This window comes from Meriones unguiculatus, chromosome 7 (assembly GCF_030254825.1).
Source record: "Meriones unguiculatus strain TT.TT164.6M chromosome 7, Bangor_MerUng_6.1, whole genome shotgun sequence".
Taxonomy (NCBI): Eukaryota; Metazoa; Chordata; class Mammalia; order Rodentia; family Muridae; genus Meriones; species Meriones unguiculatus.
Genome location: NC_083355.1, coordinates 88623714 through 88649948, shown reverse-complemented (window position 1 = coordinate 88649948; position 26235 = coordinate 88623714). Strand labels below are relative to the sequence as shown.

At 37.4% G+C, this 26235-nt stretch overlaps 1 protein-coding gene across 1 annotated transcript in view; it reads left to right on the top strand.

Annotated features, from left to right (window-relative positions):
* Positions 1 to 19945, top strand: part of Synj2bp (synaptojanin 2 binding protein) — a 29505-nt gene extending 9560 nt beyond the window's left edge. Inside the window, exons 2-4 of the mRNA XM_060387795.1 lie at positions 10163 to 10299; positions 17711 to 17806; positions 19221 to 19945. Of these exons, the coding sequence (XP_060243778.1) occupies positions 10163 to 10299; positions 17711 to 17806; positions 19221 to 19361 (374 nt within the window). The 3' untranslated portion in view covers positions 19362 to 19945. The remainder of the gene's footprint in view (positions 1 to 10162; positions 10300 to 17710; positions 17807 to 19220) is intronic.
* The last annotated feature ends 6290 nt before the right edge of the window (positions 19946 to 26235 follow it).

Below are 26235 nucleotides of genomic sequence, written 5' to 3'. Positions count from 1 at the left end.
TGGATCAGATACCTTAACATAAAACCAGATACACTACACCTGTTAGAAGAAAAAGTGGGGAAGATTCTTGACCTCATTTGAACAGGAGACAACTTCCTAAATGGAACAAAGGCTCTAAAGAGAGCCCAGGCACTAAGATAAACAATCAGTAATTGGGACCTCATGAAACTGAAAAGCTTCTGTAAAGCAAAGGACACTGTTGTCAGAACAAAACAACAGCCTACAGACTGGTAATAATCTTTACCAACCCTATATCTGACAGAGGGCTAATATGCAGAATATATAAAGAACTCAAGAAGTTAAAAAGCAACAAATCAAGTAATCCAATTAAAAAATGGGGTACAGAGCTAAACAGAGAATTCTCAATAATATTGAATGGCAGAGAAACACTTAAAGAAATGTTCAACGTCCTTAGTCGTCAGGGAGATGCAAATCAAAACAACCCTGAGATTTCACCTTACACCCATCAGAATGCCTAAGATAAAAACTCAAGTGATAACACATGCTGGAGAGGATGTGGAGAAAGGGGAAGCCTACTCAATTGATGGTGGGAATGTAAACTTGTACAATCACTCAGGTGCTTTCTCAGACAAATATGAATGGTGCTACCTCACGACCCAGCTGTACCACTCTTAGGCATATATCCAAAATATGCTCAACTATACAACAAGGACATTTGCTTAACCATGTTTGTGGCAGCTCTGTTCGTAATAGCCAGAAGCTGGAAACAACCTAGATGTTCCTCAATGGAGGAATGGATACAATATTGTGGTACATTTACACAATGGAATACTACTCAGCAATTAAAAACAAGGAAATCATGAAGAAAAGATCATCCTGAGTGAGATAACACAGAAGCAGAAAGACACACATGGTATATACTCAACTCAAAAATGGATATTAGCCACATAATATAGGATAAACATACTGAAATCTGTACTCGTAATGAAGCTAAACAACAGGGAAGACCCTAGGGAAGATGCTCATTCATCATTCAAAAGGATAAACGCGACAGACATCAGAAGCAGGAGAAGACAGCAAATAGGACAGGAGCCTACCACAAATGGCTTCTTAAAGACTCTACTGATTAAGGTATCGGAACAAGTTGAGACTCATAGCCAAACTTTGCACAGAGTATAGGGAATCTTATGAAAGAAGGGGGAGATAGAAAGACCTGGAGGGGACAGGAGCTCCAAAAGGAGATCAACAGTGCCATAAAAACCGAGCCCTGAGGGCCCTGAAGAGAATGTCCAACCAAGGACAATGCATGGAGAGGACCTAAAACCCAAGCTCAGATGTAGCCCATAGACTCAGTCTCCAAGTGGTGTCCTTAGTAAGGGGAGCAAGGACTTTCTCTGGCATGAAATCAGTGACAGTCTCTCTGATTACCTCCTCCTGGTACGTGCAGCCTTTCCAGTCCACAGAGGAAGACAATGTAACCAGTCCTGATGAGACCTGATAGGCGATAGAAGGGGAGGAGCACCTCCCCTATCAGTAGACTAGGAGAAGGGCATAGGTGGAGAAGAGGTAGAGAGGGTGGGATTGGGAAGGGAGGAGGGAGGGGTCCACAGCTGGGATACAAATTGAATAAATTTTAATAAGTAATAAAAAGAAAAAAATAAAATGTTAAAGTAATATATCTAGGCATTATTTGGGGTAAATAGAAAAGCTAGCTTATTGATGCTAAACTAGAGAAATATTTATTTAAGCAAAAAAGTGGCCAGTGATTATATTTGATAAATGTAATATCAAAAGAAAGATATCCAAAATTCACTTAGATCATAGAAACAAAATTGTTACTTTTAAAGGATTTAAGAAAATGTAGTAAAAGCGTGTCTGTTGTGTAGCTACATTATGATTAGGAATTGTAGATACTATAATTAAGAACAAGAAATCATCTCTGATTCTAATTCTTAGTACAGTAGGAGAGGGTGCTAGCTTTCCATATTGGTGACAAAAATTTCTGATACAATTTATATGGAAGGAAGGTTCATTTTGGCTTATGGTTTCAATTTTGGTCTATTGGTTCTGTTGCTTTTGGTCTTATGATATATAAGTATATGAGAAAGTTGTTCATTTCATGGAAGCTAATAGGCAAAGAAAAGAGTCCAAATATCTAGGAAGTGTATTCCCCCTCAGTGACATAACTTTATCACTAGGTCATACTTCTCTACCAATTCCCACTAATGGCACAGTCTCATAACTAAGCAAACAGTACCTGAGTCCTGGGGGAAAACATACCTAGACCATGACAGAGAGTAATGAGGGGCAGGCGCTAAAATGTACCCTTAATAATGAAAGCAACCCAAGAGCTATTAACCTTCATAAGATATGTTCTGTTTCTTTTAGATTCAGATTCAGTGGTATAGTCCAGTGGGGAAAACTATAAACTAGAAATGCCTTTAGTAGTTTTTTTTTTTAAATAAATTAGATAATGGTACTCTCCCCTTGTATCAAAACTATGGTTCTATGCCTGTTACATGTAAAGTTTACTATATATTGAGTAAGAAACAGTAGAAAAAATTGGGAACAGAGGGTTTCTAAAGAATTTTTTGGATTTGAAATGCCTTAATTATTTAACCTCCTGAGTTGGTTATTTGAACCATCAATTTATCCTGTTCAGTTCATATATATTTATGTATTCAGAAACTACTGTATGCACAGGTTTCTGTACTAGTCACAGAAAACAGTTTCAATATAAATTCACTGAATAGAAGAATGGGGTGTTTAAAACTCAGAATGGGTTCTTGAGTACTCTGATTTATGTGGCTTACTGTCAGTCTTGACAGTGTTGTTTCTTTATTAATTTGTACTGCCATTTTTTGCCTTAGATAAAGTTATCTTGCTCCTTTGGAGGGGGAAAAAAAGACAGAATGACTGAATGCAGATCCTAACTTCACCACGTAACAATAGGACTTGTGCAACTCATTTCCCTTTATAAGTTTCTTTAGTTATAAAATCAAAGTAATATTAGAACTTACTTGTACACTTGTGAAGATTATATACTTTTATTTTGTTTTTTACCTGTGTAATATTAAATCTGCACCAGGTACTTTTAAGTACTTTATCAAAGTTGGGGCTGGGATGGAAGATTATTTAATTCATTTAAAGTGCTTAAATGGTGCCTGCCCTTACAACTCTTTTGTCTGTAATAGACTTTAGTGGAGCAAGAACTGCTGGAATGCACCCTGAGAAATGAGGCCCGAACACTGGAAACAGAAGAGGGTAGAGTGCTATTCAGGGGATCCTGGGAGGTTCCATGAGTGTGGCTACCCTGTCTAATTAGAAGATGCAACCTCACAGCAGACTTACTGGTTCTCTGCTCTTAGAGTTTTTATACCCTTTCTTTTGAGATGTTCCCTGAGCCTTAGTTGGAGGGGTTAAGTTGTAGATGTATCAATAGGGGCTACACACTTCATAGTCAATTCTATTAATTTTAACAAGTGACAACACCAGTTGACATGCCAGTGTGGATTGGGGAAATCTCATGGAGCTCCACCCCTACCTGAAGAGCTACAGGCCATTTGGCAACTGCTGAGAGAGGGAGAATTATTCTTTCTCGGGGATGAGCCTCTTGATCCAATACCAAGTGGTCAGCCCTAGAAACATTGTACATGCAAACAACACTGAATGCACTCAGCAAGGTATATATGTTAGTTTATATGTGTATGTAATAGCAGTGTTTAAAGAAGAGGAGGCCACTTGAATTTTGGAAGGGGACACATGGAAGGAGTGGGAGGGAGGAGAAAATTATGTAATTATAGTTTAATAAAATGAAAGTATTTATATGTAAAATACTGAGTCATACTTTATGTGTTTGTTAGGAAGATTAAATGAGACACTATGCATGTAAAAATGTATACCATATTATTAAGTAATATTATGTAGTCCATAACTATAAACTGTTGCTGTTGCTGTTGACTTTAATGGTAAACTGGGTCCAGAATTAGAGTCAGGAGGCATTCAGAAGGCATATCTTGTTTAGCTTTATAGGGGTCTTCAATTGGGTACACTTTATTTCCTTTCCACCCTCGTACCAGTACCATTCTTTTTTTTTGGGGGGGGGTGTTAAAATTTGATTTTATTTTTTTATATTAATTACAGTTTATTACTTTGTATCCCAGCTGTAGCTTCCTCCCTCATTCCCTCCCAATCCCACTCTCCCTCCCTCATCTCCTCCCTGTCCCTCTCTAAGTCCACTGATAGGGGAGGTCCTCTTTCCCTTCCATCTGATCCTAGCTTATCAGATCTCACCAGGACTGGCTGCAATGTCCTCTTCTGTTGCTAGCTAGGCTGCTCCTCCCTCGGGGGAGGGGTGGTCAAAGAGCCAGCCACTGAGTTCATGTCAGATATAGTCCCTGTTCCCCTTAGTAGAGAAGCCACTTGGATACTGAGCTGCCATGGGCTACATTTAAGCAGTGGTTCTAGGTTATATCCATGCATGGTCCCTGGTTGGAAAAATCAATCTCAGACAAGCCCCTGTGTCCAGATATATTTGGTCCTTGTGGAGCTCCTGTTCTCTCCAGGTCTTACTAACTCTCTCTTCTTTTATATGATTCCCTGCACTCTGCCCAACGTTTGGCCATGAGTCTCAACGTCTGCTTTGATACACTGCTAGGTAGAGTCTTTCAGAGGCCCTCTATGGTAGGCTCTTATCCTGTTTCTCACTCTTTTTTGTTTTGTTTTGTTTTGCTTTGAGACAGGGTTTCTCTCAGCAGCCTTGTCTGTCCTGGAACTTATTTTGTAGACCAGGCTGGCCTTTAACTTAGAGAACTGTGTGCCTTTGTCTCCCAAGTGCTGGGATTAAAGGTGTGCACTAACACTGTCTGGTTTCTTCTTTCTTAAGACTTATTTTTGTTTATTTTATGTGTATGAGTGTTTGCCTGCATATTTGTATGTGTACCACATGGATACCTGATGGCCCTGGAGGGAGTCAGATCCTCTGAAACTAAGTTATGGATGGTTGTGAGCTCTCATATGCTGCTGGGAACTGAACCCAGTTCCACTGCAAGAACAGCAAATGATCTTAACCAGTGAGCCATATCTCCAGCCCCTTTTGTTGTCATATTTTATATATATATAAAATATATATATATAAATATATATAATATATATAATATATATATAATATATAATTTAAATGACACATATCTTGTCATATTTTTGTTTTTTTATAATTATTTTACATGTGTTCATGTAAGAAAAAGACTAACTCATTTTAATTTTGCCATGTCTTAAAGTTTATTAGCACTTTAAAACTAGAATTTATAATGTAATGTTTCTTCATTTTTTTTTTTTTTTTTTGGTTGAGTCTCACGTTTAGTTTTTCTCTTTACCTTTAACACATTTGGGACCTTTGGTGCTGAGACTGAATTAATTACACTTTTTAGCTTCAGAGAATACTGGCGTTGTTAGAATGGCCCTTTCTTATTTTATTCTTACTCTCTATGTATGTGACCCAATGTATCCTCTCTTATTGGTATTCACTGCAATATATCTTTACACATCCTTTTTGTAAATAGATAATACAATGCATGCCTTTTTGTAAATAAGTAATACAGTTTTGCATGTGTTCTTATTTATCAGAAGGGTGTTGTACTATAAATAACATTTCAGAAATCTATTTATGTTACTTTGTATATTCTTATTAAATTATTCTAATTTTAACTTTGAATCTATTCTGTAACACAGATAACTGACAACAGTACACTGTATGTTGCAATGAGTATATTCATGTATTACTTTTTTTATAGCTAAGATGATCACATTTGCCCTAGTTTGGGGTGTTTTGAAATTGAAAGGTGAATCTTTATAATCATACTTGATAATTATACTATATATTATACTTTTTAATAATGTTGGGGCAGTAGTTGTATACCAAGATTCCCAGTAAACCAGCATATGTGCCCAATTCTGCTTATAAAAGATCTTTTCTGGGATGCAGTTGGTAGCTGATGTATAAGAAAACTATTCCTCTGTCCCCTCTTTGTTTTCAGCTGATACCTCTTCTAGTTGGTTGGTACATATGCCGTGTAATTACTGCAGATTTTAAATAGTACTCTTGTTAAAAGTTTATCTTTTAATTTTATCTTTTTGTTGTGTGTTCTTTACATGAGTGTTTTGTCTGGATGGATGTACACCACATGCAAATCTGGTGCCCTCAGAGGTCAGAAGACAGCTTCAGGAACTGGAGTTACAAATCAAACCCAGGTCCACTGGAAAAGCAGACAGGGTCTTAACCACTGAGACATTCCTCCAGCCCCTAAAAACTAGTTTTGAAGGGGATTTCTAGGAAATAAATTACAAGCATACTTAATTTTAGTGAATTTGAGTTATAATCAAGTCTTTTATATTCCTAGATAGGTAGATTTTTTTTTTTTTCCAATGCAGTTTATTCAGAAACCTTGAACAATCCTCGGACCCTGGGGAAAGCCAGCCCACAGCTTAAATAGCCTCTGGGTAGCCAACCCAGGCGTGCCACGTGGGCAATGCAGATAGGTCCACATACATGGAAGCAAGCCAGATCCTCAGCCTTAGCCAAATGTGGAGTTGTTCGTGACAGAGAGCACTCACCATCGGGAAGGTGGAAGGCGGAAACCAGCTCCATCTTTAAGGCATAGCATTCCGCAGCTCTCTACAGTTCCCCCTTTTTGTTTTAGATGCATCAGGCAAGAGTAGAGGTCTGATCTCTGATATTAGAAATAGATTGGGACTTTGTACCGATGTTCGTTTAGGTGTCATCCACCCAAAGAGCATCAGACCCGTCCGATACCTTTTTCTCAGAGGCGGGACCTGGGGCATCAACCCGCATGCAACCAGACATGCTCTTCTCTGGGTCCAAAGCGGCTGACCCTGAGTGCAGTGCTTAGCCTCGCATCCTGAGCATAACATTTTAGCTTTTTATGGTATCCAACCATGCTTGGGGAGACTGTCCTGCTTCAATGGCTGTAAAGGCCTGAATGATCAAGGCTGTTTTTTTCATTCTTAATAGAATTTTAATGTCTACATCATCTATTCCTCCTTGCCCCATCAGACTCTTAATTGGAAACTTAACAGTCATTAGTGTTGACAGAAACTCCTAGTGCCTTATCCCAATGTAACAATCCTGTTTTACAAAGAAAAAAAAATTCAGATTTTGTTATGGGAGTACAACAATTACCTTTGAGGGAGAGAGGGTAGAATTTGTAATCCTTATTTTCCAGAAAAGAAAGCTGATCATCAGACTTAAACTGCTTCAGTCCACATCTGGTAAGTTATGGAGTTGAACTTGAAACTAATTCTTCTGCCATGTAATATCCAAAAGGGACAGGGAAAAGGATACATTTGTGGTTAAAGTCAGAACTGAACAGTTTAACACAGGTTAGCTTTCCACCTCCATCAGGACATAACAGTGCATAACTACTAGTAAATGATCAGTGATTTTTATTAAACAAATGGACTAGGAATTATGTGAATAGATATAGGACTAAGCTTTTGTCTGTTTGTTTATTGATAGTGCTGGTTATTGCCCAGCATGCTAGTCAAATGCTGCATCACTGAGCTGTATCTTCAGCCCCAAGATACACTACTTACTGCTGTGGTAACTGTCATTCATTCCAGCAAAAGTTTTGAGACATACGTTCATTTTTGTAAATAAGGTTGAAGAAAGGGTTCTCAGTTTAAGTGGTTTAGTTCACTTACAACAGAAATAACAATGTGTTAAATAAATGTACCATTATGATGTGGTATTAGAGGTGTATAATAGACTGTACTTTCAAATAATAGATCTCAGGTATCATTTTTTTTTAAACCACTTTTTAGATGCTGTTCTATAGCTTTTAATAACCTGTAACAAAGTCTCTCTGGCTAATCACTGTGTTTCATTTGGCCACTTGACACTTGTTTTTGATTCCCAACATCTTCAAAGACAGTAGCTGTTTTGGGAGAGACTCAAGCCATAGTGAAGATGTTAAATTTCACTGGAAGACTTTTCTCTGGTGTGTTTCAGCATTGAGAGAAGCTGATTGGCTTTGGCCTCCTTGCTCAAACCTGCCACTATTTTAAAGTGTAAATTTACAAGGCCTCCCATGATCTGGCTTCTGCTGCCTTACTAGCCCCTCCTCACTTAACCTATACTTAAGGGAGTTATAAAAAATGAATAAGTAATTTAGAATTCATGTTTTCCTATGTTATCCCTCAAGGTTATGAAAATAATCTTCTAGAAGTAGTTCTTTCGATTATATATCATAAATTCCCAAACAAGTAACTACAAACCTCTCTTGATGGCAAAGACTGAAGTACAAGATATGCTAGTTAAATCCTAAACGTCATGATGTTTCCTTCCTGTCAGTTATAGTTCTCATTAAATTGTGGATTATTTGGTAGTGTTGTGTTAGCGCTTTGAGTCTCAGCTTCATTCTACCCCTGGAAAGAACTTTAGAAAAAACCCACATATTATTAAACTTTTTTCTTCTGAGATCATGAGGATGACTCCTATTGCACCAACACACTGTTTTTTAAAATTGTTTCTAATTGTCTTCCTTCTCTTTGTGTCCCTAAATTATGACTATAGTTACATAAAGAAGAGCGTTTTTTTCCCTCTTTTCTCTCTTCCTCTTTCTTTCTCCCTTTTTTCTTTTTTACATATGTTAAAGAATTCTTCAAGGAAATTAAATGATTTTCATAGAGTATGATCCTTGCCACAACACAACTTAGTGATTGCTTCATGAAAAAAAATTTTTAGTTAGCTAGCTAACTTGTTTGCTTGCTATAGTTAGTATAATAAGGATACTTAAATCTACCATATTAGCATATTTGAAAGCATACTATACACTATTATTTTGGGTAGACAGTCTTATACAGTAGCTCTCTAGAACTTTTCTTCTGTAACTGAAATTTGTTACTCATGTCAACTGAGTAAACTCACAGAAACAAAGAATAGAATGGTGGTTACCAGGGACTAGGAGGAAGGAAGTGCCCAGTCACTAATCAGTAAGAAATTGTTTTTTTTTATTATTATTTTTTATCAGTTACATTTTATTAACTCTGTATCCCAGCCATGTCCCGATCCCTCATTCCCTCCCAGTCCCTCCCTCCCTCATCTCCACCGTGCCCCTTTCCAAGTCCACTGATAGGGGGGAGAAGGGGAGTTAGTCTGATGGGGAGAGGATAGGAGCTCCACAAGGACCAAATATATCTGGGCACAGGGTCTTTTCTGAGACTGACATTCAACCAAGGACCATGTATGGATATAACCTAGAACCTCCACTCAGATGTAGCCTGTGGTAGCTCAGTAACCAATTGGTTTCCCAAAGTGAGGGGAACAGGGACTATTTCTAACAGGAACTCAATGACTGGCTCTTTGGTCTCCCCACCCCCGAAGGGAGGAGCAGTCCTGTTAGGTCACAGAGGAGGGCTTTGCAGCCAGTCCTGAAGATACCTGTTTTTTTCTACAGTGAGTAAACTTGGCCATCACTGTGTGCAGGTATGTAGTCAGTTGTAATTGTTGTAGAAAGAGAAAAATGAATTTGGTGACTTGGTTGTCCTGTAAAGCAGCAGTTGCTTTTCTAGTTCTGGCTTCCCGCTAACAACCATATCACTACTCTCCTATCCCAGTACAAAATAGAAAAAGATAAACTACCAGGACTGCTTCTTCCAAAACACTGCCATATACAAACATTCCTGAATCTTGATGGAAGAAACACCTGGAGAGGCTTCAGTTAGGAATCATGCTCCCACTAAATTGGTAACATCTTATTTGATAATTAGTTAAAAACAAAGTTTCCTTTCATGAGCACAGCTAACCCTACTACATTACTACAGGAATACCTGCATTTGGGTCATCTGAATGTCACCAATAGGATCAAAATCAAGTGCCAGCAGAAGCGCTTCTATCAAGACTCACCTTTACTATTTTTCCACGTTATGTTCAGCTCAGTATACTCAACCAGTCATTTTGATCATGGTGTATGTACTTTCAGTACTGCCTGGTTCAAATCAGCAATCTAGGTACTTTGGCCTTTGTTGATAATGCCTTACTGGCTTTACTTATGACTGTGTGTTGGCTACCTCACAGTCTGAATTGATAGTCTCTCCTCTCCACTAGACCATTTTTCTCTCCTTTCTTCTCTAACTTTCTTTTTTCTTCATCCCCCTCTCCTTCACTCCTCCTTGATTTTCTCAGGGCTGGGCTTCAATATCGTCGGTGGGACAGATCAACAGTATGTCTCCAACGACAGTGGCATCTACGTCAGCCGCATCAAAGAGGATGGGGCTGCGGCCCGGGATGGGCGGCTCCAGGAGGGTGATAAGATCCTCTCGGTGAGAAATGGCTTTGGCTCCCTTTACTGTACTTTGCTCCCTAGATCTCCTCTCACCCCTTCCTTGGGAAAATTCCTGCCTGCCTGTTTGGAAATGAAAATAGCTAGATTGTATCATTGAATGGGAAGAATATTGTTCAGTCTTCAACTTTATCACTGGGCTTGGAGGGTAGTATTATTCTTGATTGACAGACAAGGCAAATTTAACATAGAATGTGAAGTTAGTTAAAAAAGCAAAACAAAACATGAAGCAGGTAGAGATAAAAGACTGGTTTGAAGGAAAAGACATTTAAAGTCCACAGTTTTCAACTTGTTAATGTTACCACTTCTCTTTTATTGACTGAACACTGATTTGTGCCTTTTCTTGGAAGACTGTCAGCCCTTACTAATGGTCTTCAAAAAGGAAGGTAAGGATTAAGTTTCTGCTTTAAATTTAGGGCCCTTCCTTACCCATTATTAAGATGAAAAATTGAAGTTTAGTTTGGCTATCTATCAGTTGTACTCCAATTTCATCTTGCTAAATGTCTCTTATTATATAGTAGTTAGGAATCTTACTATCTTTTTTTATATATACAAAGACAGGAATTAGATTCTTTTTAGATTTCCATATCTTAGTACAGTGCTCAGTACAGGCTTAACAAGTAAGCAAATCAGAAAATTCATGCAAATTTAGAAAGGTTGACTAACAAATACAGTCATATGGATTCATAGACCCTTAGTCTTTAAAAATTTTATTATTTTCATGAACTGAATGGGGCAAAAGGGCCAAACTGGTAAATGGCTGAAGTAAATGAAGTATAGACCAAGACAAGATTTGATTAAGAGTTAAGTATTATGTCAGAGGCTTGATTTGGAAGTTCCATAAAACAGGAATATCTTGAAAAGATTTTATTATAGTTTTGTTTTGAATGTTTGCCTTTGAATTGAGTTTAGTTGATTAGTGATAAAGTCATATGAGTGAAGTCTCCTGGTCCTCTTAGATATACTGTCATTGACTACTTCTCTGCCATCCAACCCGTTTGGTAGCAGTACGTGAAGGCAGAGACACAAAGGGAAGATAAGAATGCTTCCCTTGTTTTCACTTGACATCTGAGTATGTGAGAGACCCTTAGGAAGACACATAGCCAGGCATGCTGGCACATACCTATGGTCCTCTAGTACTCAGGAGGTAGAGCAGGAACATTTGAGTTCAATTGTGAATCACTGAGTAAGAGCCTATCTCAAAAAAGAGATACATGTAAATGAGGGCAACTAGCTATGGAACTATACAAATTAATTCGAGAATCTTAAGAATGTGTCCAATATATAAGTATAGTACCATGGATGGCGTCATTTTAGTCCATCTCATGACTCTTCGCCATTTTAAACCCACTAAGCTTTTTCTAGTCCCTCTGTATTAGTCCACAACATAGGGGTAAGTGATAGTGCGTTTGCTATGAAAACAATAACAAATTTAGGAGCAGGTATTTTCTCAAAAGAAAAAACATTGTAAAAACACAAACCAACTTTGCAGTAGGACAAAAGAAAGGAAGAAAGAAAGAAAGAAAGAAAGAAAGAAAGAAAGAAGGACAAAAAGCAAGCTTGTGAGTGGTTTGTTAAAGGTATAATGTGTAGTTAGTATTTAGACACAGATATCACAATCTCTCCAAACACTAGCACCTATACTCTTGTGTGAAAAAAGACTTGAAAAGTATAGGGTTCAGTGTAGGGCTTAAGAGAGAGCCATATTGTTTGAAAAAGTTTTGCTTAAAGGTTGATTATCTAACCTGGGCGCAGAGGCGTACACCTGTAATCCCAGCACTCAGGGAAGCAGAGGCAGGCAGATTTCTGTGAGTTCGAGGCCAGCCTGCTCTATAAAGTGAGTCTAGAACAGCCAAGGGTACACAGAGAAACCTTGTCTCAAACAAACAAACAAACCCCCAAAACAAAAAAAACCCAAGTATGAACAGTATTTAAGCACAAAATGATAATCTTCAATGTAATCTTGTTTAATAGTAGGGTAACCCTGTGAAGTGGGTATAATCATTGTGCCCATTTTCCACCTACGGAAAACTGAGACTTGATGAAGTCAGGTGGTTTACAATTCACATAATTAGTGTTGGGGAACTAAAAACTTTCATTTATTTGAATTTGGATCCTTTGCTAAAACTAATACTAATGCTAAAATTAATATTATGTTGTCTTCCTAAAAGGTAAATGAATAAGTAAGATTAATTACTCTAAAAAGGAAGTTACATATTGAATAACTAATAGATGATATGGATGGCTTTATTAAAAAGAAACTGATATTAACCTTTCTATCAAGGATAAAATTAATTAGTATAAGGATTAATTAATTAGTATAAGCCAGAATTTAAAATAATTTGTTAGGTATAAACTGATACCTAACAGTTTATACTGAGTAACCTTATGTGGTCCATTTTCTCATAGAGAATCAAACTGGGAGGTCTCAAGAGTTCAGAAAGAACTGGAGACAGTGGGTGGCAAGAGAAATGTTAATGAAGAGAAAAGTATATGCCTGAAACCTATAAGTCATCTAGCTTTAAAACTTATAGCACAGGGGGTTTTACTTCAAGATATAAAAATATTACAAAATATTACAAAAAATAGATATTAAATGTTACACACATATAAGACATACTACAGAGAATGGCAAATTTCTGTTATAGCCACTTAAGAAAAAGGTATGTGAATAAAAAGGGGCAAATGCCAAGGTTTGGAAAGGCAGAACTAGAAGGCTGCTGTGGGAGAATAAAGAATACAGATCGCAAAGTATGCTGCAGAGGAAGAAATCTAATATATCTTTCTCATATCTAAATCAGCTTTCTATTGACTTTCTCGGGGGGTGTGTGTGAAATGGAATAAGAGTTTACTCAAGGGGTTGGGAGATGGTTCAGTGGTTAAGGGTTTTCAGCTCCCAAGTTGGGTGCCACATGCGTGCGCACACACGCATACACAAAACAAAAAACAAACAACAAAGAAAGACTGAGTGAAAGAAAAAAAATCATGCAGATAGTCTCACCAGCCCATGACAGCGTCTTTCTTCTCTAAAGTGAACTTTGTAGGCTATTAATTTTAAATGGCTCCATCTATTTAACTTGATAGTTTCTTAAGTTTTCACTTATTCTTGGCTATGCTGTATCTATAAAACTAGTTTATTTATTAACTAGTTTTGTTTAGTTAGTTGTTCTGTAGTTCTAGGGATTGCATACAGGGCCTTGTACAGCTAGGTTAAGTGGTCTGCCATATCTACTGGCCTCCTCAGTTATTTTTAATGGGTTTTCCTGTTTCTGTATAGAATGCTTTCTAGGTTGTAAAATATGCCCCATGTTTTTGTAACATTTTATGACTTATCAGAATAAAAAATGTGTTTCTTCTCAAGCACAATCCATTTGAGACGATCAATAGAGTTAAGTATAAATTTCTTCTGAATTATTACAATTTGCTCTTGATTTACTCTTCTCCCTAAATATTGTCCATATATTGTCTTGATTTTCAGTTCTGGAATGTTTAAAGTTCTACATGATTTATTGTGCAGTGTTTTTCTTTTCTCATAAGAAGTGGAGTTTAATTTTCTATGACCACTGAATATGATTTATACCAAAAGATAATAAAGGAAAAATTTAAGCAATGTAAACAGTTTTTTTAAGCAGTCATTTACACTGTGATTGAAATGTTCATGATAAAGGAGTAGATCTGAAGTTGAATGAGAACTAGCTATTCCTCACTCACTGTTTATTTTGTGTGTGTTAGTTAGATGGCTTGATACTAGAAGCTAGGAGAATATTCTTTATGGTAAGAAAAGGTAAAAGCCAGTTTCTCATTTCTCCTGTGTGTGTGAGTGAAGGAGGGTAGCTAGTCAAGAATGGTCATTCCTCAGTGAACTTAATATTCTTTTGAATTTCATGGTGATGTAGCTGGTTCTTACATACTACATACAGGAATGCTCTATTTCGACCAACCCCCTAAAAAAGTCATAGGAGTGACAGAGATTGGGCCATTAGCCAGCTGCATTTCATAGTGCAAACATGTTTCTTAATTGGATGAAGGAAAGAGTTTGTTAATCACACATGAAAGGAAGGTAGTGAGAGATTAAACAAAAGATGTGCTGGAGAACTTTTTACACTACCAAAGTAAGTGAAGAGTGCATGCTTCCCTTGCTTAACCAGTTCCATTCTTGTGTCCTAAACAGTAAAATGGTTATTAACAGAATTAGTTGAACTATAGGAAAATGGATTGTGAAATAGCACTTAAGATGGGAATGAGAAACTGTGTAAAGTAAATCAGAAAAGGCAGCCACCATAATTTAGCTAAGTATCCACAACCTAAAATGGCAAGCATAGGGAAAAAATAGCATATAATCATGGTGTTAGACTGCAGAACAGAAATTACATGTGCGGATTAACTGATTACAGTGTTTAAATGTTATACATCTGAATGAAGGGATAGGAGTGTCATTAAAAGGGAAGTTAAGATATTCTGCTATGTGGGAAGTTATAAAGAAACATCTGACATACTGAATTGGATTTTACCAGACTAAGTATAAGCATCCAGCAGGACATTGGCAAACCCCAAAGCATAAGTAGAGTTATTTTGGAGAACGTGGTAGAAATGGTGAAAGAAGCTCATGTGAGATAACTGGAAAGGAAAAATATTTAACAGTCAAGAATATATAACTACCATTAAAAAGAGAGAGAATGGCACAGGAATCAAGAAAAAATAATTAAGAGAGCTAAGTGTTCATCTAACATAATAGCTGAATACAAAAGGAGGTGGTTTACTAGAAAGTGGCAAAATCTGTGCATTTGAAGTTCCATCTGACCTTCAGGAGAACATCTTGTTTCACATTACATATGAAGGGGATAATTATTGAATGGATGGTGAGGTAGTACACACAGTACAAGCAAATTGTTTTGTTTTTAATGTGCATGGTGTTTTGCCTGTGTGTATGGATGTATGTATATCATGTGTTGGCCTGGTGCCTGCAGAGGTTCATTGAGGCATCTTGTTACTTGGAACTGGGGTTATGGATAGTTGTAAGCTGCCATGGTGCTGGGAACTGAACCCAGGTCCCCTGGAAGATTAGCTAAAGAGCCATCTCAGCAGCCTTGCAAACACTTTTTTCAGTGATTTTTTTTCGGTGAAAGAAAGAGATGTCATGTATGTACAATGTCATGTATGTACATTGTTTTCTTTATAGAGGACAGTGGCTTTAGTTGAGAAGGAGCATCAAAAAATTATAATCAAGAGAAGAAAGTGACTGAGTTCTGCAAATATGTAGTAGATGGGTTATTCTTGATAAATACGACTTAATTAAAGATTAGGGAAAAAGAGCAGTGAAAGAATATCTAAATTTGAGGGAGAAAAAGGAGTGAGCTGCCTTCAATATTCTCACAGAGTACGGAGCAAAGGAATGTGATGAGGTGAATCAGGGTTATGATAACAGAGAAGGTGTGTAACAGATACTGATGAGTCCTGATTACTGAGTTTGCTTGGTGAATAGAAGGGTCTTAAGGATAAGCTATAGCAGCTAATTTGGACCTCTGTACAGAATGTGACCATGGTTTCCTCCAGGAATATTCAAATCAGCAATGGCAAAGAAAGTAGATGCAGTGTATTGCCAGGACTAGAAAGATGCCAGGTAACGGGGACAAAAGATTTTCAGTAATTTACAAAGTGCTTTGTTGACTTTACAGCCAAGTTCCTAAATGGGTAAAATACAAGTAAGATATGAAGAGGTTAAAAGCCCTGGTGATAATAAAGAGGGCTAATCTAATGGAGGAATAGAAGTATGAAGGGTAGAAATTGTGGTTAGGTGTTTTTAGAGTTGGCTATGTGTTTAGTATATCTTGTGTTAATGTCTGAGTTTAATCTCAGTTGGTAACCAAAAAAATTATAATTACTGAAAATATACAGTCTGTAAAATAAAAGTATTGGTAGTTCTACTTATCAAAGATACTAGCAGGACTCAAGAGTAGAAGGAACAATATAAATCTATCCATAAGAGAAGGAAGACATTAGGTTTTGGATGGGGACACTGAGATAGATTTCTATAGGGTCTTTAGACTCTTCTTTGTCTATTCTCACTCTTGCTATCAAGCCTGCCTCACTGCTCTTTCTGCTGGTGACTACTTGGTGTCATCTACTGTGAACAGGGATTTTCTACACCTGCTGTGTTTCTTATTGTCCAGATCTACTTTTGTACTCAATAATGTAGATGTGACCAGGAGAATGTATGTAAGCTCCCCTACTGGACTTTTCCTGGGCTCCCCCCAAAAGGAGAACTCTACACAGACTTGCTCTGTCTCCATATCCTCTTGAGCCACCACTCTTGTCTAAAACCTAACTTAAGACTGTTAGATGAGAAGAGTAAAAATGTAAATAGCCTAAGCTTCAGCTGAGCAAAGGGGCAGTTGACAAGTCAGGGTGGGAAAATAGAAACAGTAAAAGAACAGTAAAATGCAAGAGTACTTTGAACTTCACTTCATTATTTAAAATCTCTAGCCCTTGCTTCTACACTCATGAGCCTCTCTTTGTGTCAGTTACTTCATCAACAAAATCAATAGGATAATTATTACAGGAATTAAATTTGATAGTGTATATAAAACACAGAACCTATTAAATATAGTAAATATTCTTGCTGCAAATGCTGTTAATAGTGACAGTGACATGTATTATATATATATATATATATATATATATATATATATATATATATAAAATCTTGCACAAAGTGAGATGTGTTGCAGTATAGAGAACACTTGTGACTCCTAACACTGAAAAGCATGCTAGTGCTTCACATTTGTCACCTGTATAGGAATGACCTACATTCAAGTGCTTTGTTAAGGTTGCTATCTTCAGTAAAATAGAATTTTAGTAAATATGAGGAAGACAAATATACATGGAACCAATATAAATTGGTTCAATTTCCACAATAAAATAAGCCTGCTAGAATAGGCTAGAGAATTATGTTTCCAGGGTTGAAGCTAGAAATGCTGAGGATTAGGAATATAAAGGATAAGGGGATAACCTAGAAGATTATAATATAGAGGGTCACCTGTTGTTACTTATATAGAGATAGACAGATACCCACAGATGATGTACAGATACAGCATCAGGAGTCGGTACAACCAAACAAGATAAGCACAGAAAGAGGAGAGACAAATCTATTACACCTGGCTTCACTCAGATGGTTCATGGATCCGCAGTTGTGGAAAAACATAACTTTGAAAATGAAGAAATTGCCTCTTGAGTGCTTATGAGCTTAGCCCATATGCCTAGCCTTTGGAATTTTCCCTGAAAGAGTTTGGTTTTGCTTTTAAGGGATTGCTTGGCTGCATGAAAGTAAATCGTTCACGTATGAGACTTAGTTTCTTACCTTTCTCACTTTTCTTTTTTGGGATTTTTGACAGGTAAATGGCCAAGACCTAAAGAACCTGCTGCACCAGGATGCTGTAGACCTCTTTCGTAATGCGGGATATGCTGTGTCCCTGAGAGTACAGCACAGGGTAGGTGTCACTTGCACCTGGATATAGGACAGTAGGCTTTTGCACTGCACTTGTGAATAAAATTTTAATCTTCAAAGTCTGTTTTACTTTGTCTTTTGTTATGACTGCCTTGTAAAGTTTGTTTAGCAGAGGCAGGAGTCCTTCAACATTTCTGCTTATCAGTAAAAGAAGTGCATAACCTAGGTTTTACTTCAGTGAATTAAAATTTCATCAAGTGAAAATGGAAAGAAAGTAGAATCATTTTTAATTTTTGTTAGGAAAAGTACCATTTGTGTACCTTTGCAAACTCTTATTTATGAAAGTCTGACTACAAAGACGGTATGCTTTCTGTCTCCCACTATAAGGCTTCTCTTCCCATGACCACATTAGCTAAGACCTGAGTGCTTGAAAGGCAACTCTGAAGAAAAAGGAAGTGGTGTTTTATAATTTGGATGAGAGAAAGGAGGTCCAAGTTCCTCCCACAGCACCAAGGATTTCTGAGATCATTTACAGCCCAAGTTCAGTGTGTCTGTGATTCTTTCTTAAATTGGTATACTCTCTGCTAGGAAGCCAAGTGAGGATTCAGAGGCTGAAGAAGATTAAAGGAGCTAGTAAATACTGGAGAAAGCAGAAGCCATCTTGAACTATATGATGAGACTCTTGTCTTAAAGAAAACAAAAATTAAAAACAAAACAAAACAAAACAAGAAAAAAGAAAAAAGGCAAAACAGAAAAGATACCCAAGAAAAAAAACAGAGTTGCAAACAGAATGTGGGTGTGTTCATCTCAAAAGAAATTGGTAATTACTAGGATGTAGTAGTTTATTTATCTCTTGAGTCTCTAATGTCTCCTCCACATAGATTCCACATTTATCTGTGCCTGGCATTGCAAACTTAGGCATGAAGGACAAGACCCCATCTTAGAAGCAAGATAGTGATTTGGAAGCTGTAAAGCATATCCAAGTAATGTCATTGCAACTGCGTTTTGACACAATTTGGATCTACTATTCTTACATTCTAATGACTGATATTCTTTATAAGTAAATGTTTCCAGAAAGAAGTCTTCCTTCTCCCTTTTCCTGCTCAGCAATATCCAGACTTCCTATAGGATCATAGGTTTCATTTCGTCCCTTCATTTTCCTGATAGAAAGCATATATTGCAAGATACATTATGGAAACAGAAATTATCTACTTTATCCTGTGAGGTTCCATAAAGTCAGTACCAAACAAGGTTAAATGCTTTCTATCAGACTATTTTCTTCCCAGAATATCTGTGGAAGTGATGCATCAGCTAGGACACGAGCTCCTTCTGGTGGAAGGTTTGTGGGTTTTATAGCTTTGGGTGGTATAGACTACACCTCCAAGTAATTGTCAACTTGGATCTTTTAGTTGTGGCATACACAGTAGTCAGAGTTAATATTTCTCCTTCCCTTTCAGTTACCAGTGCAGAACGGACCTATAGTACATCGAGGTGAAGGAGAACCAAGTGGAATTCCTGTAGCCATGGTGCTGTTACCAGTGTTTGCCCTCACCCTGGTAGCAGTTTGGGCCTTCGTGAGATACCGAAAACAGCTTTGAGTGCTTGCTGTCTTCCAGTGTGTCCCATGAACTATTTTTCTCATTCACCTTCTCTGACATTCTCTCGTATCCTTTCTTCTCTAAATAGCCAACACGTGATTTCAGGTGACTGATTAACACCCAAAATCTTGCTGTTCAAAATCTCCAAGACTTCAAATTCTAATGGAAGAGTAAAGGTATTATTTGAAAAAAAAATCTGGGGGGGAAAAAGCCTTGCTTAGAACAAATGAGAAGTTACATATTTACTAGAACTGCCAATACAAATTCAGCTGTCACCCAAAGAGGAAAAGCTCAGTCTTCCTGTCACCATGGATGACACCTTTTTCTTAGCTGACGTGCGTTGAAGGCTATCTGTGCTACGTGAAAGGAGGAGCTGATTTTTTTTTTCTTTTAATGCCTTTTCTTGGGAAGTATTTGTGGCCTTTAATTTGTAATTATATGCCTAGATGCCTATATTGAACATAGGTAAATGAAGTTTTTATTTTTTTTTCAAAAAGAAAATACATATGTACAGTAATACACATATGCATATATTGTAGCATAACATTGATGCCTTATGGAGAATTAAAGAGGTGAGAAAACTATACTGGTTCCTGGGTTTGTAATGGACGATTTTTTGGGACTATGGGATCATATTTCTTCATATATAATCAAGATTCACATTGAACAATGAGTTCTTGATTGTTAAGAGAGCTTACTTGTACATATGTTTGTAAGTCTTCATCCACAAGTTAAAAACATACACAGTGCTAAGGAATGATATTAATTGAAAAACTTCAAGAGCTATTGGCAGAGCGTAAGTCTTACCGTAAGTCTCTGAACTACCTTAGTTGGGATTTTACAGTGCTGTTAAAAAGATCCACTGGAATGGGTGTGGGCAGCAGAAGCCAAATAAACATCAACACAACTGAAAAAAAGAAGATCATGCCTCACAGGAGCACTTGAACCCTCTAAGCTATTTAACAGTTTTCAGTTTCTAGTATCAGGCAAAACCCAGGGGAAGAAACTGCCTTCCTAGTAAGGTGAACCTAAATCAGCCTGCTTCTGATTGAATTCAGATGAGAAGGCCTGAACTGCTGTGGTTTTTCTTTTTGTTTATTCCCCCACCCCCAAAAGCTCTAAACATTAGTTTTGGTTTTAACAAGTTAATGGACCATTTTTCAGAGAAGGGGAAGGAATAGGGGGGCAATGAAATTTGGTGAGCATTTCTGAGGAAAGCTTGAAAATACAATGTGGATGAATAGATGTCAGAGAATAGCAGGGATATTGGTGAGGTGGGAGCCAAGCTGTTGATATAGTATTTAAGTTGGTTTTAGAGTGCTGAGGATAGTTGACCCACACCTAGGTTTTTTTTTTTTCACTTTACTAAAATAATTTCCATCTTTTAAATACATTGGCTAGACTATTATTTTGACACAAGATTATGAGTATTCCTGACAATCTAGCAGTTACTTAACAAATTTTGATTGCACATTAGTTTCGTCAAGACAACTTTACAAAGAAGGAAAATTCACGGACTTCTTCCAAAAGGACATCGTGGTTACAGTTAGGAACAGAACACTTAAAATGGAATTAGTTAAGTGTACATTATTTATATTGCAGACAGCAAAAGAAAATGGCTCCTGAGAACTGGAGTACTTAAGATTTCATAGAGGAAGGGACAGGGTGAGGCTTTTCAGGTGCTAACCATTTACTAAGAGCATGCCTAAACAGTTAAGAGTCTATCAGGCTGAGCAATAGACAAGACCATTAAGAAAAGAAATGTTGCCGTGTAAAACAGCACAATGAACCAACAAAGAAGATATGCAGATGACCAGCAGTTGTAAAGAATTCAGAAAAGGAAAGCTGTTGTGTTATGGCATCCTGGTAGAATGGAAAATCTTACATAGTCCAAACAGTTTGCCTCTGGGTAAACTATTGATACAGGGAGACATTTGCTTTAACAAATCTTCACCTAACTAAGTCATTCAGTACTTTTTGAAACTGATTTAGTAACAGGAGTCATTACGTCCCACAGAAAACAAAGTGTATTCCAGTTCTTGTTCCAAGCAGCACCACTCTGGAGGTCCAGTACCTTCCTTGTATCTGCTAGCATGTATATCCGCCCTGCCCATGGCTTGCTTACCTCTGGTATTCACCTCTGGGCTTGAAAATTTATTTTGAAAAACCTTCACACATACAAAGTGAAACAAATGGCAAGGCGGATAGATTACTTGTGTGTTGATACATGTAAATAAAAAAATACTACTGGTAGAAGTTTTACTTTGGTTGCTAGGGATTCTGATACACTTGGGTCTCCTTGGGAAAGAAACAGCACTTACACAAAACATTTAAGTTTTAGGCCACTCTTGGTTGTATGAGAACTAAAATTATCATAGATGAGGTGTTAAGACTCCATTGTAGATTATTAAAAATTTATGTTCCTTATAGACCGACTCTAATATTCCTTATAGACTATATATGATGCTACTACCACATAAATTATGTTTAAAGTTTTGAAAATTGATTGTAGGTATTTTTAAGTCCCTGTACTTAAAAGTATTTCTTGTATTTATCATTGTATATTATATGTAATTCTAATTGATATTGCTTGCTTCAGTCGTTTCTGTTTGCTTTTCCTGCAGTTTTCTGTGTGGGTGATTTCATATAATTAATTGGACCATCTAGCCACATGTGACAGATAAAAATAGTGTTTTTAATTACAGTTTATGCCAGGGACTTTACTAAACTGATTGGTAACACTCTGTATTACCCCATGATCTAAAAATTGCTATAAAGAGACTGAAGATGAGGGAACAAATCATTTCCCTAAGATTATATAGGTTATAATAATAGAATCCCAATTTAAACTCAGAACTTTGGATGACAGTATTGGTAATATTCCTTATTCCTAGAGGTTCTCATGCAAGGTCTCTGGACAAGAGTATCAGTATTACCAATTTTGTGTCTCATCCCATACTTACGGAGTGAGATGAGTGTGGCAACCAGCAACTTTATCTTGTAGGTAACTATTTAATGCTGAACCTTGAGATTCACCACTGTCAGGTGCTGTCTCTCTGCTTAGAATCACTTGGAAAGCTAGCTGGTCAACTCACATTAAATAAGAACCTCTGGCACTTTAAATAAGTCTATAAAAAAAACCTCTGGCACTATAAAAAAGTCAACAATAAAATGTGTTTCATCAGGTGGCCAAAATGTGTAGCCTCTGTTGGAAATGTTCCATGGCATTTAAACTTTCAAATCACCTGCAGACACAGCTCTAGCCAGAAGCAAGAACCTAAGCCCAGAGCCCAGCTCTCTGAGCTTCTGCCCCAAATACAGAGGCAGAGTAAGAAGTGGAGCATTGTTTTTGCCTGCATGCTAAGGACAGACTGCTCAACCTCCAGGAACACATGTGGTTAGGAAGTGCTTCAGCTTGTGCAGGCAATAAGAACAAAATCATAGGATAGAATCTAAAATTCTCTTAGATACAATTTATATTAGAATGGAGAAAAACAATTTTAGAAAGGTGAGCTAACTTCAAGTTAGACCCAGTCTGTCTTGGAGATAGCCTCCTACCCCTTTTGGTCTAAGATTTGTTGAGTGTGTGTCCACAACATGATACATAGAAAAACTACATATTAAAACATTTCAGTTTACTTTTTTCTTTTCTCTTTGGTCTTTCAACAAAGACCAGAAGGACTGAGAGACAACTATAGACGATTGTAGGCATCAAGATTGGAATGGGAGAGTACATTGAACTGAGAAACCCAGTTGTTTTAATTCCAGTAATTTTAGATATAAACTGCTTGTGCTGTTTTGGGGTTTATTGTGCAAATAAGCAATTAAAATATATTTAGAGGCCAAGCATGGTGGTACATGTCTTTAATCTCAGCATTTAGGAGGCAGAGGCAGAGGCAGAGGCAGAGGCAGAAGCAGGCAGATCTCTATGAAGCCAGATCACTCACTGGCCCCCACTCCATGTGTATATGTGTGTCAGTAAATTTTATTCTACTCACTTTTAGTTGAAAATATCTTTGTACAGATAATGATCACCCCCCTTCATTTAGCAGATAACTATCAACACCAGTACAAACATAAAATTTGGTCATAAACTGAAATAGCCTAGTATCTGAGAGCAGGTAGTCTTGATGTTAATATATATCTCTTTAACATCACTGTAAGTACATATTATGAGTTCTTAAGGTCTCTACCTCTTAGAATAGTTTTAGGGTTGGCTGCTATCCCAGGCTAAGCCTTCTGTGCTGTTCCTTTTAACTGCAGAACCTTTTTGAGACCAGCCTTCAGCTCCTACAGTGTAGTTCTGATAAAAGAAAAGAAAAAGACAGCATTTTAAAGAATTCTTCCAGATTCTGGGGAACCAGATTCTGAGCTACCATTGACTCTTGTGTTGATACTTACATATAGAATACAAAGCATGTGATTGTTGACCTGATGCACTTAATAATATAAAAATTGACAGAAGAAAGCACTGTTGCTATAACAAGACTAGATCCATTAAACACTAATGCCTATAAGAGTTAGCTTCATTCTGTGTTTACAGGGAAGGAAGGGAAGAGGACTGACGTAGGTTTCCAAACGCAATTTTGTTATTTATCAGCAGGGTATAAAAGAACTGTAATATATTGACTAGTCACAGGAAAATGGGATGATTCTTTTCTTAGTTGGCAGATTTGCAAATGAAGACACAGAATTAAATCCTGTTTCAGTTTTAATGCTGTGTCTCCAATGCTAATTGGAATATAAATATGTTATAATTAGATACTTGTACACCTTCCAAGCCGTTCAGTTCTTGGAAAATTATTTTCCTTAAACACCTTATGTTGTTTCCTTTCTTTTTAAGTCCTTGTATCCCTGAATGTAAATAGCAGCTGTATCACACGTTAGATGCCTGCAGGCTACTTGGAAAGCAAGTAGATGTAAAGGCACATTAACTAGGAACCACAAATCCAGTGTTGATGCCAATTTCAAGTTCACAGATACGAGTGTGTCCAGATTTGCCTATGAACTATGACATTCAGTAAAGTCCTGTTGAACTTGTTGAATGTTTACAGTGCTGGATTCTTTTTGAGACTATTAAATTAGTATTTCCTTATTTTTCAGTCACTTTCTTAAACCAACATCTCTAATGGGACAAAGGGAAGTGGAAAGAAACTAAATTTGAGGCTTACTTTTGACAGAATAGGTAAACACTAGGACTCAACACTGCTGACAGAGTTGCCTAACAATTACAGAGTGCTCACCAGTGTTCTACTATTATCTGAAGCCCTTAACCACTTTAGGCTCACAACACTCCTAGAGTAACTGTTATGTCCATTTTATGGTGAGATGCACAAGACACAGAGAGGTTAAGAAACTTGCCCAGGTCACACAGTTCTAGGATTTAAAGCCAGGCAGCCTGGCTTCAGAACCTTCCTAACCAGAACCATCTACTGCCTCTACTTTCCAGGTGCTAAACACTGTATTTTGTGGCTCTTTCCCAATATTAGATTCTCAAAACTACAAGGCAGATTGAATAGTCCCATTTTTATAGGCAAAGATAATTCAATGTTTAAAGAAGACGATAACTTGCTCCAGAGCCATAGCTGTTGTGTTACCAGACCTGTCAGTTTACTTTAAACTCAAGGGATCAAGTCAGCAAGCCTTTCCTCAGAAAGCCTAGTAAATGACTAGGGTTGGGGAGATGGCTCAGCATGTACAGGTACCTGCCAGGCCTGAGGACTACAGTGATTCCTGGAACCTACATGTGGAAGACATCTAGCTCCCTCAAGTTGTCCCCTGACCTCCACTCTAGCGCGTGCGCGCACACACACACACACACACTTTTAAAATGTTTTATGTTTGAAGTTCCTATATTTGTATTTATAGTGTGAATGCAACCATGAATATTAAAAAGGCATGGGCTATATTCCAATAAAGTTTTACAGTCATGCATTATTTAATATTGATACAGTCAGTGTACTGCCAATGTTACTACTCTCAAGTATCATAAACTATACTTAGGCAAATGCAGAAAGTTGAACCTGTTCTCAGATTTCAAATTCATATAGCATGTTATTAAGCTTTTGTATATCTAAACAGAAAAGATACAGTAAAAATACTAGTCTATAGGAATTTTCAGCTGTTAAATTTTCCATGAATCCCTGTTTTACATGCAGGTCATGGATGGCTAAAATACACTATGTTCCGTTACTAGTCATGAAAGTGAACAATCTAAACTTGTCCTTTATAGGCACTGGGTAACATTACTAAAAATTGTAGATTTATCTGAAGTAATCAAAATGGAAGAATTATCTCAAACGTTGATTCCTTTGAGTTCTAAGTGGAAAACCATCACACATTTAAAGAATAGCTCCAGTGTGTATGGGGGTGGGGGGGCAGGCAGGGTGAAGGCTCAGTAGGTAATGGCTTGCTTTGCAAGCATGAGGACTTAAGTTTGGCTACCCATTAACCACATAAAAGTTGGCCCTGACAGTACTCATCTGTAATTCCCACAGTTGGATGAGAAGACAGGATCCTTCTGATTATTGGTTGGCTTCCTGGTCAGCCAGTCTAGCCAAAATGGAAAGCTGCAGATTCAAAGAGAGACTGCCACAAGAAATATGGTGGGGAGAGAGGAAGACAGCCAGTGCTGACTTTGACCCCTACATGAGCTCATAACATTGAGAGGGGACACACACAAACAACAACCTCCAGAAAAAATCCTATAAAATTTCGCCTTGTTTTGTTTTCGAAAGTGAATTGAACAGTGACTACTGCCAGAACTGAATGTGAACATATGTTATGGCCAGAACCCCATCCATAAGTTTCAGGCATTTACATGAAAATACCGAGCTATATTGGATATTTCCTTACAGTAGTATTCTCACTGTTT